Raw genomic sequence first — 19,876 nt, forward strand, 5'->3', positions numbered from 1 at the left:
GAAACTACACCTTCTGGCGTGGCCCAGTCAGAGTCCTGACCTCAACCAAATCGAGATGCTGTGGCATGACCTCAAGAAAGCTACTCACACCAAACATCCCAAGAATATTGAAACAGTTCTGTAAAGAGGAATGCTCAAGAATTACTCCTGACCATTGTGCACGTCTGATCTGCAACTACAGGAAACGTTTGGTTGAAGTTATTGCTGTCAAAGGAGGTTCAACCAGTTACTAAATCCAAGGGTTCACATACTTTTTACACCTGCACTGTGAATGTTTACATGGTGTGTTCAATAAAAACATGGTAACATTTAATTCTGTGTGTGTTATTAGTTTAAGCAGACTGCGATTGTCTATTGTTGTGACTTAGATAAAGATCAGATCACATTTTATGACCAATTTGTGCAGAAATACATATAATTTCAAAGGGATTCACATACTTTTTCTGGCAACTGTATGCATTTTCTAATTAAACTGCCTCAACGGGCCTCTTAAAGGAGTTGTAAAGTAAAACAAAAATGTCACCTTAATGCAATCTATGCATTAAGGTGAAAAAACATCTGATGCTGCCATCCCCGTCCCCCCGAGCCCCCGTTATACTTACCTGACCCCTCGAAAGTCCTGCGCGCGGTCCCGAGATCCTCTTTGCCGCTCAGCCTGGCCACTGATTGGCTAGAGCGGATGGATTGAGAGCAGCGCAGCCATTGGCTGGCGCTGCTGTTAATCACTTCCAGTGACGCGGCGCGCCAAGGGGTGGGGCCGAGTGATACAGTGAGCGGCTATGGCCGCTCGCTGTATCACGGGAGCGCGCCCGCAATTACTCACCACCATGCGAGCTCTCGCATGACTGTGGTCAGTACTTGCGGGGAGGATCAGATACAGCCGCCGAGGGACCCCAGAAGACGTGGATCGGGGGCCACTCTGTGCAAAACGAACTGCACAGTGGAGGTAAGTATAACATGTTTGTTATTTTAAAAGAAAAACATGTTTTCCTTTACTAACCCTTTAATGGGGTCCTTTTCCACCCACACACCTCAAAGCAACCATGTGGGCTGTTATGGCTATTGTTATGGCTATAAATGGCTATAAATGCAATTACACCTTTGGTGAAATTACACTTTCATTATTTTTTTCTCTCACTACAAATGGATATCAAATCTTCTAGTCAGTGAAAAAGCTTCTTGAGTCAAAAACCTCTCTGTCTTGAAGAGTTTGCAGAAAAAAAAATGCACTTTTGCACAGAGATTCCTTTAAGAGTAAAAGGCAGCCTCACTTGACTCACTGGTTTATTAAATGACATTTTCTACTTCATTAAGACTTCAGTACAGCCTGTGCATTGTTAGGTGTCACGACTTATCTGCTAACTCATCTGCAATAAAATGTGCATTTATGCCTTCATCTATTCCACCTGGTATCGAGGCAAACCTATGACACACATTTCCCACACACCGCCTGCATAATGGTATCTCAATCACTCTTTCCCTCTCTCTTAATTATCCATTCTAAAGCTGACACAAAAATTTTAACCAACTGCTGGTAACACTTAATGGCCCATTAGCAGGTCAGCAATGTCTCAATGCTAAATTTTACAAAATAAGCTTATAATTAGTGTTACATTAGCCTTGTTTGCACTATTAAACCATGCAGAATGGGCCTTTTAGCTGGACTGCCACTGATGAATCAGATCGGGTTTTCTGGCCTTCTCTTTTCAGTGTTTCAATTTATTCAGCGAGTGTTACATAACCACTAATGCGACGTACACACAATTAGTCCATCCGATGAGAACGGTCTGATGGACCGTTTTCATCAGGCCAAACCGATCGTGTGTGGACCCCATCGGTTATTAATCCATAGGTTAAAAAAAAGCAATCTTGTTTTAAATTTAACCGATGGATACCTAACCAATAGAAAAAAAACGATCGTTTCTAGGCACGTCTATCGTTTAAAAATCCACGCATGCTCAGAATCAAGTCGACGCATGCTTGGAAGCATTGAACTTCATTTTTTTCAACACGTCGTTGTGTTTTACATCACCGCGTTCTGACACGATCGTTTTTTTAACTGATGGTGTGTAGGCACGACGGACCATCAGTCAGCTTCATCGGTTAACCGATGGAAACCCCCATTGTGTTCTGGGAACACTCGGCTCCCAGTACACAGCGGGAGCCAATCAGCAAGCGTAGCGCGACTCGCGCATTCGCCATAGGGAACCGGGCAGTGAAGCCGGAGCGCTACACTTCCTGGTTCCCTCACCGAGGATGGCAGGGGGTGCAGCACTCAGCGTCTATGCACGCCAAGTGTATGACTCGGGAGCACGCCTGCAAGGTAACCCCCTAGGGAGAGCTCTTCTCCAAGGGGGTTATCTAATGCGGGGAGGAGCCGCGAGAGCCACCGAGGGACCTCAGAAGAGGATGTTCGGGGCCACTCTGTGCAAAACGAGCTGCACGGTGGAGGTAAGTATGATATGTTTGTTATTAAAAAAAAAAATTAAAAGGAGCCTTTTAAGCATATCTACCTAATCCACCCTTGCACAATGCCATGCAATCATCGCTGGAGTGTATGTAGACAGGACATGACTGCAAAGGCTGCATTGACAACAAAGCAGAAAAAGGATAAAAATGACACACAATGATACACAGTACCTTAGTAAGCTAAATGTCATCCAGCTGGAGTTTTCAGCTGCTGTAGGTTTGCTTAGGCATAGGTACTTCGAGACTGAAAGCGAGGCAGTTTTTTAGGGCACAGGTACATAAGATATTTAGCAGTACAACAGAAACTGTTAGATCTCTCGAGATCAATCACATTGGTTTCTGTGGAACTTGGAGCAGAGAACAATCCAGATCAATCTTGCATGACCAGTCTACTAAAATCCCATGGTGTAGAAATTTAAGCCGATCACAAGTAATATTGGCAATGAATTACTCCATAGACTTGAATGGAATCAATATATTAATAGAAGCACCCCCCTTCATGATCTTAATTCTTGCTTTGCATCGCTGCTGTGGCATATATATACCTTTGTACAGCTGCCTTTGTACAGCTACAGGGAGGATGGTTGGGGAGTGGTAAAAATGCGTTTCAACTTCCTGTTTTTATCACCCCTCAACCGCGTAAAGTGTAAACTAGGCCCTAATAAATAGGTGTGTGTTTCTGTCAAAACACAGTGTTGTAGCAGGGAGTTATATATGGTTAAAATTCGAAATTTGGATTTTAACTGCCTGACCTGTATGTGGCCAGTGCAGTGTTTACATGCCAGGATGACTTTGCCAGGATGCATTTTTGCATGCCTTTCTCTCATAACCAAGTGCATGTAGCTTTACAGGCTAAATTGACAACAAGTAGCAGCAGCAGGGAAAACTCAAAGCGAAGCTCCGCTGAAAAAAAAATATTAAAAGCCAGCAGCTACAAATACTGCAGCTGCTGACTTTTAATACTAGGACACTTACCTGTCCTGGAGTCCAGCACCGTCCGCAGCAGAGGACGAGCGATCGCTCATCACTCTGGTTCCCCCCCCCCCCCCCCCCCATCCTCGGTGAGGGAACCAGGAAGTGAAGCGCTCCGGCTTTACTGCCCGGTTCCCTACGGCGCATGCGCGAGTCGCGCTAGGCCTGCCGATTGCTTAGGGGATGGGGTGAGTGGCAGAGGTGGTGGTGGGGGGTTTGGGTTGAGTGGCACCGGTGGTAGTGGGGGGTTTGGGATGAGTGGCAGCGGTGGTGGTGGGGGAGGGTTTGGGAAGAGTGTCATCGTTGGTGAGGGGATAGGATGAGTGGCAGGTGTGGTGGTGGTGGAGGACGGATCAAATGGAAAAAGTGGCAGCATTGTTGGGGGGATGGTATGAGTGGCAGCAGTGGTGGTGGGGGGATGGGATGAGTGGCAGGGTTGGTGGTGGGGGGATGGGGTGAGTAGCTGGGGTGGTGGTGGAGGGGGTGGGATGAGTGGCAGCGATGATGGTGTTGGGGGGATGGGATCAGTGGCATTGCTGATATGGGGGATGGGATCAGTGTTACTTGCAAATCATTCGGTTCCCCCTTCTTGCTCAGTCTCAGTGTATCTCCAGCTTCCGTCACGTGTCTCCAGTAACTCCTATCCTGACACACGGTGTCCTCACATGGTGGAGAGCTCCTCCCCCTTCACTCTACTGGCCTGGCCTGAACACAATGGGTGGGTGGAGAGGATAGGCATGGCGGACCGATGTGTATACTGTGTGCCTGTGAGTATCTGTAAGTGCACAGTGTACTATCTCCCATCTTATATTCGTAAAATAACCTTTGGGGTGCATTCGGCAAGCAGTGGGTGGCGGTCCCCCCTACAGTGGTGGAACTCCAAGGCCCGGTCACAAATATGACCTTTGAGACCCTGGTAGTTCTGGAACTGATATACATAGTTACATAGTTAGTCAGATTGAAAAAAGACAAAAGTCCATCTAGTTCAACCAAAAAAAAAAGAATATCATACAATCCCATATACACAATCCTTCACCCAAAGTTGATCCAGAGGAATGCGAAAAACCCCAGCAGAGCATGATCCAATTTGCTACAGCAGGGGAAAAAATTCCTTCCTGATCCCCTGAGATCAACTTTACCTATAAATGTCAGTACCCAGTTATATTATGTACATTTAGGAAAGTATCCAGGCCTTTTTTAAAGCAATCTACTGAGCTGGCCAGAACCACCTCTGGAGGGAGTCTATTCCACATTCTCACAGCTCTTACTGTGAAGAAACCTTTCCGTATTTGGAGATTATATATTTTTTCCTCTAGACATAAAGAGTGCCCCCTTGTCCTCTGTCATGACCGTAAAGTGAATAACTCAACACCAAGTTCACTATATGGACCCCTTATATATTTGTACATGTTGATCATATCCCCCCCCCCTTATTCTCCTCTTCTCAAGAGAAAATAAATTCAATTCCTCTAATCTTTCCTCATAGCGCATAGAAAAACAAAAAAAATGTTTTTTCTTTTTTTTTTTGTACTTTATATGTTTATTTGTTTTTTTCTTTTCTTTACATAAAACAGCATATGGAAAGGCACAGGGCAAATACTCTGACAAAAACAAACATGAATACAATCCTCTTGACAAAAAAAAATACATACATATTCGCTCTGGACCCTCCCATAAACTCCCTCACTAAATCTTCCCACTCTAACCCTTTTCTTAGTCATCACTCTCTCTCACAGAGAGACAAGTGATGCATCTGCCCTTTCCCAGCTCCCCCCCCCCTCAAAAGACGAGAGAAAAAAAAAAAAGAAGAGAAAAAAAAAGATAAAAGAGGGGGAGAGAGAAGGAATTTTTTTTTCTTTTTAGTTCCTTTTTTTATATATATTTTTCTTTATTTCGTATTTCTCAATTCGCGGCAGCAGCATCCCCCCCCCCCCCAGGCCCATGCCTGAAGCTGTGTAAGGGGCCCCATAATTCCTGATGGCGGCCCTGCCTGGCATGTTGGCATACAGATGTGTTGTCCTGCAAGTGTGGTTGCTCAGCTCGTCCGTAACGGTGCTGCTGCAGCTGCTGTCCAGCTGACCTGTGCACGTCTGGTGCTGAGTTATACCTGCTTTATGGGGAATAACTTTAGGCCGGACGTTGAACTTATGCGCACTGCGCGTAGCCTGCGCCGGGCGCACGTACGTTCGTGAATCGCCGTATCTCCCTCATTTGCATATTTGAATAGAAAATCAATTGGAGCGCCACATGCATCCAGCGTAAATATACGCCGGCGTAGACAAGTTACGCCGGTCGGATGAAGCCTATTTTCAAGGGTATCTAGTTTTGTGGGCACGGCGCATAGATACGACGGCGCATATTTACACTTACGCGGCGTATCTCGAGATACGTCGGTGTAAGTGCTTTGTGAATCCGGCCCAAAATGTATTTTCTAATATCATTCATAGTGACTTTTTTTTTTTTTTTTTAAGTAAAAAACTTCAGATTTTATTTTTTCCTAAAACATCCAAAAAAACAGTTTGGAGAGAACTAGGCAAATTTTTTGTACCTGCATGGTTTAGAAAGATTTAAAGGAAACCTGTAGCAAAAGAAAAATTTTGCAAACCAAAGCCAATTAATTGCTCCTCTTCAAAATGCTAGTTGCCCGACTTGTAAGGCTGATCCAGTGATTTTAACACAGATTCACAGATCAACAACAAGTAGATCAAAAATAGCAGGATGTTAGCATTTTAAGGAGGTAAGCAATGCTAGGTTTCCCTCAGTACAGTTCTCTTTAGGTATTTAATGCTCCTACTCTACAGTGTATTCACTCAGTCAGTCCTTTGTATTTTGCATGTAAATCGGCCACATCATCTTGAGACACACGCTGCCAACCATCTTCTCGAACATGGTAGAGATTCACTACTCCATAGTGACTTTTTAATGGGGTGGTGGTGGGGGGGTTCTGCTTTAAAACCACTTACGGACTAGCTCACGCTAATATACGTTGGCACTTTGAAGAGGGATATCTTTGTTATGGCAGAAGCTAGCTATCAGTATTCTCCTCTTCAGTGGGCGGTCCTCTTTCATATAAAAGTGGTTTCTGCGGCAGATTCTCAGGCGGCTGCGGTTACACGTTGAGTATTAATTTACTCAGCGTAACATTATCTTTCACAATATAAAAAAAAATTGGGCTAACTTTACTGTTGAATCATTTTTTAATTAAAAAAAAGTGTATATTTTCTAAAAAAAAAAGCTGCGCAAATACGGTGTGACAGAAAGTTTTGCAACGACCGCCATTTTATTCTCTAGAGTGTTATAAAAAAAATTATAATGTTTGGGGGTTCTAAGTAATTTTCTAGCAAACAAACTTGTTTTTAACTTGTAAACAACAAACCCCAAAAATAGGCTCGGTCCTTAAGTGGTTAAAGGATGTGATTTGTTATTAAATTACAGATCTTGTTAGTTTCATTGAACTAATAAGAAATAAATAAAAAATTCTGAAACAGTCCGCACCTGTCCATTATTTTGAAACTTTGTTTAATATAGAAGTAAACCCTTACTGAATGACATTTTTTTTTACTAAGTCACTGTGCATCATAGAATTCCCTTTTTAATGAAATACTTGTCTTACCTCTTATGCTTGATTAAAATGATTGATTTTATTTTTTTTGTTATATTAACACGTTTAACCTCATATGAGATTTTAGTGATTGAGTTTACAAATGCTTTAAATTTCAGCACTCAGGCACAGGGGTTCATTTAATCAAACATTAAATCAACATTAAAGTACAACTAAAGAATTATGTATGACAGTCTACACAAGTATCAAATCCAGATACTATGTGATGTATAGTGTTGAGCAGAATACGCCATATTCGATTTCGCGATATATCTCGAATATATAGTCGAATATTCGAGATATATTCGCTAAATTCGAATATTCGTGATATTTTATCGAAATGAAATGATTGCGAATTTTCGCTATTGCGAATGCGAAAATAATTGCGAATTTTCGATAACTGCGGTAGGAGCACTCTGATTGGCTCAGAATATTCGTGATATTTTACAATACAAAATAATTGCGAATATTCGGCAAATGCGGAAGGAGCACTCTGATTGGCTCAGAATATTCTTGATATTTTACAATACAAAATAATTGCGAATATTCGGCAAATGCGGAAGGAGCACTCTGATTGGCTCAGAATATTCTTGATATTTTACAATACAAAATAATTGCGAATATTCGGCAAATGCGGAAGGAGCACTCTGATTGGCTCAGAATATTCTTGATATTTTACAATAGAAAATAAAAAGTGTTTTGCATTGGTGGTGATTCTTTACTCTATCCATCTGTCACAGCCGTTTGTCAATCAAACACCTTGAAGATTGAACACGTTCATGCTGCATGCTTTGGACTTTTTTTCACTTCACATATCAAAGACATTTTTATGAAAGATTATTTTTCTATTATTGGGACTATATTTCTTTATATATTTGTTTCACTGTGTATTTCACAAGTTATTTGCGCTTGCTTATTTTATAATTTGCCCACATGTCTTGTCACTAGACATATTTTTTATTCTTGTAGAGCGACTCCATTTTCTGTCTTGTATTAATTTATGTTGTATAAAATTTTTGAGTTGCTGCTGTATTCTCCCCTTTTTTTAAGGTATGCGCAATTTTTTCCTTCTTACAAAAAAAAATAATATCAAACATACAAATATTCATAACAGAAACATACACAAAGCCCCCCCCCCCTTTGCATCAGAGACAATCAGAGTTCTCCTACCACAGTTATCGAAAATTCGCAATCATTTTCGCATTCGCATTAGCGAAAATTCACAATTTTATTTTTTTATATTCGGCAACATAAAAGGATCGCCTCAGCTTAGCTACTCGGCCCAGGGTCTCTAATCATACCAGCAATGCTTTTAGACGTTGATAGGATGTGATCTGTTTTAAAAATAAAATTGAAAAAATGCGAATATTCGGAATTGCGAATATTCATTGCGAAATTCGAAATATATTGCGAATACTCGAATATGCCATATTCGAGCCGAATATTCGCAATACGAATATTTGTGAGAAACACTAGTGATGTACAAGCCTCATAAAAGTTATCCAAAATTTCCTTCATGCGCGGCTCTTAGTCCCTTGATTCAGCCAGACTCCATTACCATGAAGCAAAACAGAGAAAAGAGAGGACCGCCATAGTATAATAACATTTTTAATAAAAAGCTATAAAAACATACAGCGCCAAATGGCCCCTTAGGCCCCGTACACACGTCCGAGAAACTCGACGGGCAAAACACATCGTTTTGTTTGTCGAGTTCCTTGTGAAGCCGCCGAGTATCTCGGCGAGCCAAATTTTCCCATTGCCCAACGAGGAAATAGAGAACATGTTCTCTTTTTGGCCCGACGAGATCCTCGTCGGTTTCCTTGGCGAAAAGTGTACACACGACCGGTTTTCTCGGCAGAATACGTCTCCCATCGAGTTTCTTGCTGAATTCTGCCGAGAAAACCGGTCGTATGTACAGGGCCTTACTCTTGTTGGTGCCTGTCCCCGGCACTGAGGCTGTTCAGCATTGTAAATAATGGAGAGACGGTTCCACGCTGGGGAAGCTGGCATATAGCGTGCTTTCCACCTCTTGGATCCAGAGAGCCAGCGGGACCAGAAGTGCGTGACCAGGCGCCTGGAATGACTGGAATGTTACACTGGATGCATTAGTTCTCAAACTTTGCTTCTTCTATTACCACAAATTATGCAGTTGGCCAAACCACAGATTATTCATGCCTTGGTCAACTATTGTTTTATGTTTTTAAAGCATAATGCTTGATGCTATGTAGAGAGGAATCAACATATGCATTACTATAGATAAACTGAGAGATTGTTTGGTACAGAGACTGGATGGAGATAATAAACTTTCTGCTTCTGTAGTCATTGCTCAGACTGATGGCACAGCATGGTTTTTCCCCTTGATTCCATTCGCCCTTCAGGGCCAAGAGTACTGGAACATTATTCTTTCTGCTGAGGTGACTTTTACACACAGCTTGTTAATGAAAGCGTTTTTTGGTTTGGCAGTAGCTGAGTCATAGTCACCAAATCAAAGACATCCGTGATTAATTAGAAGGATGATATGAATCAAGATATTTGTAGCACTGAACTGAAAATTTCTTTGTCAAGTTGTCCACTGTTACATAGTTACATAATCTGGTTAAAAAAGACACAAGTCCATCGAGTTTAACCAATAAACCAACCATTTGTTGTTTACTTTAGGATCACCTATGATTTTTGAAATTCCTTATACAATCGCTAAGCTTAAAAGAGAAGTTTGGTTCGATGTTGCATCTGTTTCCCACTGGCTCTCAGACTGGGAACTGAGTGATCAAAGACTGCAGATTGCTCGGTGACTGTCAGTCACCAGCTCTCTGCTCTCCCCCCCCCCCCACGCTCACTGGAGTGCTGAGCTGTTCAGGGGGTGGGAGCGTGGGGGTGGGAGTGGCTGGCTCAGGTTCTCTGCTCTCCCCCCCCACGCTCACTGGAACGCTGGGCTGTGGAGAGGGTGGGAGCGGCTGGCTCAGGCTCTCAGCTGCTCGCTAAGTAGCTGAGCCAGGTGGCGGTCCAGGGTTGTGGGTGGATCCCGACTTTATTGTTGCAATCTTGCCCCATCCCGGACCGGCTCTGTGATGTCAGCCAGCAGCGTGATTCAGCCCGCTGTCTGTTGAAAATGGGTCACGAGAGTGCAGAACGTCCCCCGCCGGCTCTAAGACTGGGAACCAAGCGATTAAAGACTGCTGATCACTCTGTTCTCAGAGCTCAATGAGCAGAGAGCCGGCGACTGTCAATCACCAGCTCTCTGCTCTCCCCCCAAGCTCACTGGAGTGCTGGGCTGTGGAGGGGGTGGGAGCAGCTGGCTCAGGCTCTCAGCGGCTAGCTAAGTGGCTAAGCCAGGTGCCTGTGCAGGGTTGTGGGTGGATCCCGACTTTATTGATCTTGTCCCATCCTGGACCGGCTCTGTGATGCCAGCCGACAGCAGGCTTCGGCCCACTGTCTGCTGAAAATGGGTCACAGGAGTGCAGAACGAACTGCACTCCTGTGATCCACAGGAGAAGTACAGCCAAACAAGCTTTGGCTGTACTTATCCTTTAACTTAACTTCTGAGCAACTCAACTGCAGGGCACTGTTTAGTACATGAAGCCTTGTATCAGGGCAGAAGTAGGTTTCCTGGAAGGGATGAGGGGATTAATAAGAAAGAGAGATGAGGATATGTGGAAATATGCAGGAGGAATGTCAGATCAACTGGTATAGAAAGTACCAAGCCCTAAAAACTGTCATCTGGGCAAGTTAAGTATAGTGGAATTCCATAAATTGCATCGTGCAAAAAAATACCACAGACATGGTGCTAGCTAAATGGAGATATTTTTTGTTTCTCAAGATTACAAAATTTTTATGCAGCTGTATGGCAACTGATGGGTGATCTTCTGCTTGGGTGGGAGATTGGAATTTTATTGTACCACTCCTATGGCACTTCTTCCATTCAATTGGGCCTTGTGTTTGAAAGTAGCGTTCTTAGTTGAGATATGTTTTCCTCATTCCGACACATTCACTTATGCCACGTACACAGGAAAGGATGGTTTTTCCGACCGTATTCCACTCAAGCTTGGCTTGCATATAGAGGGTCACACAAAAGTTCTCTGAACTTTCGACCGTCAAGAACGCAGTGATGTACAACACTACGACAAGCCAAGAAAATTAAGTTCAATGCTTCCGAGCATGCGTCGGAATTGCTACAGACGATCAGAATTTTTTCCGTCTGAAAAATTGAGAACCGACAGCAAAAGTCTGATGGAGCATACACACGGTCGGAATTTCTGATGAAAAGCTCACATCGGACTTTTGCTGTCGGAATTTCTGATCGTGTCTACAGGGCATTAGGTTTGGAAAAAGTAGATAGGTAGATAGTACACTCAAAATATAGTAGTAGTATGCTTTATCTGGTTGATATCCTCTGAATAGATCCTTGGACTACCCTTTTTGATTTACTCTCACAGCAGTGAGCTTTCAACACATCAGACCAGCGTTGTTATGTTTTTTTTTTTCAGTATCAGGTAGATGACCACACCAATCAGACCAGTTGAGAATGAATGAATGAATGAAAAACTTACATAGCGCGGCACATGCAAACTAAATCGCCTCTGGGCGCTCGTTGTTCCTGTCTCTCTTGACATCAAAAGAGCAGAGTTTTAATCTGTCTTCTGAAGGTCAGCCTCCAACCAAATGCTGGTTGGTAAAGCGTTCCATAGTCTGGGACTTTGGAAAGCAAACCTTCTTTCTCCTTTGGACTTGTATCTGGCTATGGGTACCTTGACCAGATTTTGGTCGGTGCATCGCAGAACGCGATTGGAATTGTGGGCTTCTATCTTGTCGCAAAAATATTGCGGAGCCTTCCCATGGATGCACTTATGGGTCAGACTGAGTGCTTTAAAAGCAATTCTGTCCTTAACTGGCAACCAGTGAAGGGTTCTCAACGAAGGTGAGATTGATTCCCATGTTTTTTTCCCAGTCACAAGTCTGGCGGCCGTATTCTGAACGACTCGCAGACGGGAGATTTGGTACTTTGGGAGTCCGAGGTAAAGGGCATTTACATAGTCCAGTCTGGAGTTCACAATTGTTCCCACCACGACTGCTATGTCTTCTTTGGGGATAAATGGAATAAGTCTGCGTAGTAGACGCAACAGATGGTGAGATCCGCTGACTACTGACCCTATTTGTGCATCCATTGTCATGTAGAATCTTGTGTATACAATACTTCAGTATGTTTCTTCAAGTTACAACTGAACAATATGGTGTCTATGATTGCTGTCTTCTTCTTTCTGCTTCCCTTTCTCTTCATTTGCCTTGATGTGGCTACCTTAGTATTTAAGAGTCACAAACCAGAACATGTGTATCTAAAAATTATCATATTTCCCAGATGTGTTCTGATTACTTTGAAAGTACTGAAGTCAAAGAATGACCATGACAACCAGGCAAGTGGTAGGCAAATGGCTAAATAACATGCCGGATGGGGTGTCCTAATTCTGCCTATGAAGGTGTGAATCTCTGTGATGTACATAGAAAGTGTGCCTCCTTGTAAATCCACCGTTAATTACAATGCTTGTCATCCACCGACTCACTTAAAAAAAAAAAAAGAAAAAGACCAAGCTAGCCAAATGACAGTTCCCCCGAGCTCCGATCACCTATATAACCCCTCACCGCTCCAAAATATCAAAAAAAAGCTTTGATTTCAGATACACTTTAATTTATTCTCCCACAGCTACCAGAACATTTTATGTTCTTTTCATTATAAACATTACTGCAGCTTACAATTTAGTCGGCATATGTTTATACAGTATATGTCATAATGTTTTATAATTTCTTTCAGTGAAAGTTGATTGGTTTAAATGATATAAAATGGCAGTATGTCTTTTATTCTAAAACGTTACTATTATATGTCTTTAACTGTCCAAAAAGTACAGTAACTTGCATATAGCAAAGCCCATTTATATCCATTATGATCATTGGAGAAATAAAAAGGGCTTTTTTTGTGATATTTGTGATCTTAAGAAATCTGTCGCCCATTCTGCACGCTTACAATAAAATGATTGCAGTCATGAAGTTTATGGTGCGGGGCCAATCTCTCCCCGTATACAATTGAGGTTAAGGTTTCAGTTATTGTATTTTGTAATTGTTACAGCAGGGTGATTAGTGGCCTGTAATGTTCCATCTGGGCGGGGGAACATAAGTGTTCTGCTTCAAAGCCTTTGATTCACTGTGCAGGTTACACTTTGTGTAAGACCAATATGTTACCTTTTTATTACCATCGGGATGCTGTGACAGGAGCAAAGAATGTACCGGTATATAAAAAAGTGAAAGACCAATGGTATCGGATAGAAATTCTTTCAAAAGAGAACTTAGAGAAACAGAGCAAGATGGGGTTGAAAGGGCAGTTGCTGAGGCTGATCATAGACATACAGTATACGTGTCAATTAGATTGTAATGGACTATCTCAGTACTGATATACAAACAAGTACTTTAATATAAACAAAAATATATTTAATACATATAAAATGACATACAAAAATCAATTAATAAAATTTAATCACAGACAAATACTAACGGGTTCCCCTTAAAGAAATCTGTTGATATTGGGGTATAAACAGATTATTCTTCTACTAGTTTTGCTGAATGGAATCGCTTCTTCAGGGGGAAGTTCCTCCTGAAGAAGCGGTTCCATTCCTCAAAACTAGTAGAAGAAAATTCTGTCTATACCCCATATCAACAGATTTCTTTCAGGGGAGCCCCTTAGTATTTGTCTGCGATTAAATTTTATTGATTGATTTTTGTATGTCATTTTATATGTATTAAATATTATTTTTTATATTAACTGCTTGCCGACCAGTGCACGACGATATACATGGGGAGATGTTAGTGTAAACACAACATCTCCCCGTTCTGCCTAGTGACACTCTCAGGCCCCGTACACACGAGGAGACATGTCCGCGGAAACTGGTCCGTGGACCAGTTTCCGCGGACATGTCCGACCGTGTGTACGGCCTAGCGGACAGGTTTCCAGCGGACAAAAGTTTCTTAGCAAGCTAAGAAACTTGTCCGCTGGAAACATGTCCGTCGGACATGTCCGATGGTTAGTACACCTAATCGGACATGTCCGCTGGTTATGACGTGTAACCAGCATCCCGAAATCCCGCGCATGCGTCGAATTGATTTGACGCATGCCTGGAAGCATTGCACTTCCGTGTTTGAGAACGTTGGTGTCTTCTACATCACCGCATTCTCTGTCTGCGGGGATTTTGGTCTGATGGTGTGTACACACATCAAACCAAAAGCTCCCAGGAGACATGTCCGATGAAAACGGTCCGCGGACCGTTTTCATCGGACATGTCTCCTCGTGCGTACGGGGCCTCACTGATCTGTCATCGGGAACAGCGATCAGTGATGTGTCAGAGCACTTTTTGCGATTCGGCACTGCGTCGCTCTGACAATTGTGCGGTCGTGCGACGTGGCTCCCAAACAAAATTGGCGTCCTTTTTTTCCCCACAAATAGAGCTTTCTTTTGGTGGTATTTGGTCACCCCTGCGGTTTTTAGTTTTTGCGCTATAAACAAAAATAGAGCGACAATTTTGAAAAAAATATAATATTTTTAACTTTTTGCTATAATAAATATCCCCCAAAAATATATAAAAATACATTTTTACCTCAGTTTAGGCCGATACGTATTCTTCTACATATTTTTCGTAAAAAAGAAAATCGCAATAACCGTTTATTGATTGGTTTGTGCAAAAGTTATAGCGATTACAAAATAGGGGGTAGTTTTATGGCATTTTTATTAATATTTTTTTTTACTAGTAATGGCAGCGATAATCGATTTTTTTTCAGTACTGCGACAGTATGGCGGACACTTTTGACACATTTTTGGGACCATTGGCATTTTTATAGCGATCAGTGCTATAAAAATGCATTGGATTACTATAAAAATGCCACTGGCAGGGAAGGGGTTAACACTAGGGGGCGGGGAAGGGGTTAAGTATGTTCCCTGGGTGTTCTAACTGTAGGGGGGTGGACTCACTAGGGGAAATGACTGATCTCTGTTCATACATTGTATGCATTGTACACGGTCAGGCATTTCTCCCCTAACAGGACCAGTCCTCGCTCTGTAACGAGCGATCGTGAGTGCCCGGCGGCGATCGCGCCCGTTGGGCACGTGCACGGGAGTCGGGGGCGAGCGCGCCCCTATTGGCTGCTCGGCGAGATGACGTATAGCTACGTGATCTCGTCCAGCAGAGCCGACCTGCCGCCGTATAATGGCGGCTGGTCGGCAAGCAGTTAAAGAACGAAAATCCTAAAATTTGAAATAATAACTAACTAACTAATAATAACTAACTATTATATTATAGGTATTGGACTTTCCTTTCAAATTTGGCTGTTCGTGAACGTAAGAAAATTAAAATGTATCCCAAGTTACGAATTATCCAAAATAACGAATGCCGCATCTAAACAAATAGAATGAAAAAAATGAATAATAACAAATAATAATAAAAAAGGTTTTATTATTATTAATAATGTTATTTATTATTATTCATTTGTTATATTCTATTCGTTTAGATACAGCATTTGTTATTTTGGATAGTTCGTAACTTTGGATAAATTTGTATTCCTTACGTTCACTAACAGCCAAATTTGAAAGGAAATTCTAATACCTATAATTTAAAAGTTAGTAATAGTTAATTAGAAAAAGAGAGCAAAAAGGGCGGGACGTTAAATGAAGTATGTGTGGGATAAGGGTCTAGTTATTTTTATATAGTGGTAAATATATCTATTATACACTGTAGATCATAATATCACATAATTAATTCATACATGACTGACATATTCTATGGTTCAGTTCATAAATATACAAAAGCATAAGTACCTACTAGATTAGATGTTATTATACTGCTCTATGTAAGAGAGTATACAGAATTAAAATTTAACAGCTATATACAAATAAAATGAGTGTATGGTACACAGGGGTCCATACAGTAATAGACAAGAATAAACAGCAATACACAAGCATAAAATATATTAGTAATGCATTAAGAAGATGCTGGTTATGACACATAGTTGACACACGGTATTTGTAGGTTCTACACGTTTCGTGACTCATTGTCGCTCGTCAGGAGCAAATGTGTATTGTGTCTCTGCAATGACAAAAGTAAAATTTCAAAATTGGTCCAGGGCATTCACACGTTTTGGGGACAGTGAGCACAGGGTCAGAGCCCCAGCTGGTACTTACAGGGTATCTGAGCATTGCTGGCATGGGAGCCAGGCCACTGAAGCCACCATTAGCGGGCACCACTCCCTAAGTAATAGTTACGTTATTATTAGTTATTATTTCAGATTTTTTTAATTTTCGGGTTTACGGATTTTCAAATTTTTCAAATTTCCGAATTAACCGATTTATCGAAATTTTGTTACAAAACAAATTTGGAAACTGAAAAAAATTGCACATGTCTACTGAGCTCTGTACTTTACTGCAATGTGTGATGTCAGATCCCCACCCTTGCCTTTTGGAGCTGAGAAAAATCCTTTGATCTGTGTGTTGTAGAAGGTACAACTTATGATGGAGGATGTGTTTCACCTCTCTGTATCACCTGAGGCTAGTTACTTCACTTGGTATATGTTAGGGTTTACAACCACTTGAAGATGCTTATGGGTCAATATAAATTAAGATAAGCAATTGCACATAGAAGGTAGCATCGAGTTGAAATGTGCACCAAATAATCTCCATTGAACCACATAAAAAGCTAGGGAAGATCTCTGCTTGTCTCTTATGGGAGAACACTGAATGCCCAGTGTTCACCACAAAAGACCGAATGCAGAAATTCTTATAGTCTATTCCAATCTGCCTGGGGTAGTGAATACTGCAATGTGACCCAATGGGGGGAACTGTTGGATGGAAAATGTGGAAGGTTCAATTAGTCACTTAGAAGAAGTTCTCTCCATAGCCAAGGATTGGAAGCAACCCATGGACTCCATCTTAACAACTAAGAAAAAGATCTCTTGGACAATGGCCCAGGAAAGAATAGTTAACACTATCCTAGATACAACTAACAAATTTGAAGTGATATGGGATCCATGGGTTCAACATGTGGGTATCTCATTATTACCTAGCACCAGAAATACATAGGCTAGGGAGGGGACACCTTGGAGGCCGGAAAGTATCTATCCACTCTTCTCTAATCTCTCTTGTTTCTTTCTTCCTTTTCTATACATCTATTCCTCAACAAAATTTCAAGGCCCCATGACTTTGACAATGTAGTTTTGAGTTCCTTATTGTATGACAAAACCAGGAACCCACCGGTTGTACAGTAGGTTTGCTTAAATCAAGTGGTTCTCAATTAAAAATTATGTAATCGTTATCTTAACAGACTAGCCGTCCCAGTTGTTAACTACTTTCTAGAGTATCAAGACATGTCCCAGATGAAGGTAGCCCAAAGCTTCCTAAGGACGGGTGATTGTTGGGGGTCTCACTAGCTGCTCCATGAGATAGTATGTTCCCAATTGAGGTGTCTGGGGTAGAAGGTAGTTTCACCTATTCACTATTACTAGGCTCTAGTCTGCTTGGTTTAGGGATGTCTCTATTAATCTGTACATTTAATAACTCTTGTTGTAAAAGTCTGTATTTATAGATGTTTTTTGGTCGATATCATTATTTTTCTCTTTTTTTGCATTAACGTTTTTCTGAAATATCTTTAAAACTTTTAAACTTAAAAAAAAAAGAAGGTCTTTTATTTGCATTTTCATAAAGATTCTGTTTTTCAGACAGTACTTTACAAATTTGCACAAGCTGTGTTAATTAAAGTCATAGTGCAAGGTTAATGAATAGACTTGACCAAAGGTTTTACTTTATTAAAAGGTTCAGGAGAGTTTTAAAGTGTATGTAAACCTTGAGAATTAAATTCTCTTTCTTGCTGTCTTTTGGTCTGTTAAATATACCACTAAAAGGGCTTAATGAGCTAATAACTTCCTGTGCTGCATTCTTATTACGGAGAGATGGTAGAAGAAATAAGGGTGAGGTATTCTATCCCATCATACGGTGACAACTCACCTCAATATTCATTTAGAAACTGGGCAAATGAGAAGTCTTTGGAAGGTACCACATCCCTATAGAAAATTATTTTTTTATGAGGGTGATGGGACTTTAAAGGTACCAAAATAATATTTAAACAGAATATAAAAAAAATGAAAATGTTATTGATAAACATAGTTTCTTTAAAACAACATTTCATGTTCATAAAAAAAACATACTGTATGTGTGACACGTGCAACCACTTCTTATTCTACATGTTTCGCTCAAAGAGCTTCCTCAGGAGAATTTGGTAGTGTTGCAAGGAGTTTTTAAACTCTTTTCTTTTATAGTATTTAAAAACTCCTTGCAGCACTGTCAAAATCTCCTGAGGAAGCTCTTTGAGCGAAACATGTAGAGTAAGAAGTGGTTGCACCTGTCACACAGACAGTATGGGCCAGATTCACAGACGAGATACGCCGGAGTATCTGCTGATACTCCGGCGTATTTTCAAATTTGCCGCGTCGTATCTTAAGTTGTGATTCACAAACAAGATACGACGGCCTTTGGCTAAGATCCGACAGGCTTACGGCTTCGTATGCCTTTGGATCTTAGGCTGCAATACTTTGGCCGCCGCTGGGTGGAGTTCGCGTCGTTTTCCTGCGTCGGGTATGCAAATGAGCTTTTACAGCGATCCACGACGGTTTTCACGTTCGTTACGTCGTCGCTAGTAATTTTTTCCCGTCGCAAAGTTAAGCCTGCTTTTACATGGCTTAACTTTAGACGAGCCGTCGTTCCCGGATCGAATTTCAAATTATTATTTTTTTGCGTAAGACGTCCGGGAATACGAACGTACGTTATGCACGTCGCCGTTCAAAAAAATTACGTCACTTCGCGCAAAGCACAGCGGTAATTTCAAAACGGAGCATGAAATACACGCCCCATTTGAATTAGGCGGGCTTGCGCCGGACGTCTTTACGTTACTCCACCGCAAGTTTATACTCAAGTGCTTTGTGAATCAGGCACTTACGAGGAAAACTTGCGGCTGTGTAACTTAAAGACGATACGTTACGCCGCCGCAGTTCTTTCTGAATCTGGCCCTATGTTTCTTATGAACATGTAATGTTGTTTTAAAGAAACTATGTTTATCAATAAAATGGATATATTTTTTTATATTCTGTTTAAATATTATTATGGTAACCTAAAAGTCCACCACCCTCTTAAAAAAATAAAAATGCTCCTCAATAGATACCATAGGTTGAGTAAGTACTACCCTTCTAGGACAGGACGTGAGTTGTTGGCTGGATCGCTAGGCATAAATAAATGAAAAATAAAGCTTAAAAAAGTAAACTAATGCAGTCAAAAATATAAGGAATGGTAAGCTGCAATATATTTAATATTTGTTTTTGGGTATAAATAAGCTTGAAAATAAATCTGCAGGAAAAAAGAATGCACTGCTAAATTCATATACAGGGTTGTTTAAATCTAAATCTATTTTTCTTTTTTCTTTTTTTTTTTTACAATTACAGATAAAAACAAAGAAGCAAACAGAGCGCCTTGCTCAGCCACCTTCATTTTACATTCTGAGAGGAAAAATAAAACTGCCAAGGCAGATGAAAAGGTTTGTCTTCTCCAGTCTTCAAGTACTAAGAAACTTTTATTAGCCTGTCAAAGACAGGAGCCAAGTTACCTAGTTATTTATTTCACTTAATTGAAAATGTCTGCCCCATAATTATTATGATAGGAAATGTACCGAACGAATCCATCATCAGCAATTAGAGGCTTACTAGTCTAATTCTTTTTTTATTTCCCAGAAACCAGTGTTTTAATGTGAACTCAGTGAACAGTAT

The 19,876-nt window shown here is 41.2% G+C and overlaps 1 protein-coding gene across 1 annotated transcript in view; it reads left to right on the top strand.

Moving 5' to 3' along the window:
* Positions 1-19,876, top strand: part of TCERG1L (transcription elongation regulator 1 like) — a 272,474-nt gene that overhangs the window by 193,462 nt on the left and 59,136 nt on the right. The window contains exon 6 of the mRNA XM_040361370.1: positions 19,556-19,647. Within this exon, the coding sequence (XP_040217304.1) occupies positions 19,556-19,647 (92 nt within the window). The remainder of the gene's footprint in view (positions 1-19,555; positions 19,648-19,876) is intronic.

This window comes from Rana temporaria, chromosome 8 (genome assembly GCF_905171775.1).
Source record: "Rana temporaria chromosome 8, aRanTem1.1, whole genome shotgun sequence".
Taxonomy (NCBI): domain Eukaryota; kingdom Metazoa; phylum Chordata; class Amphibia; order Anura; family Ranidae; genus Rana; species Rana temporaria.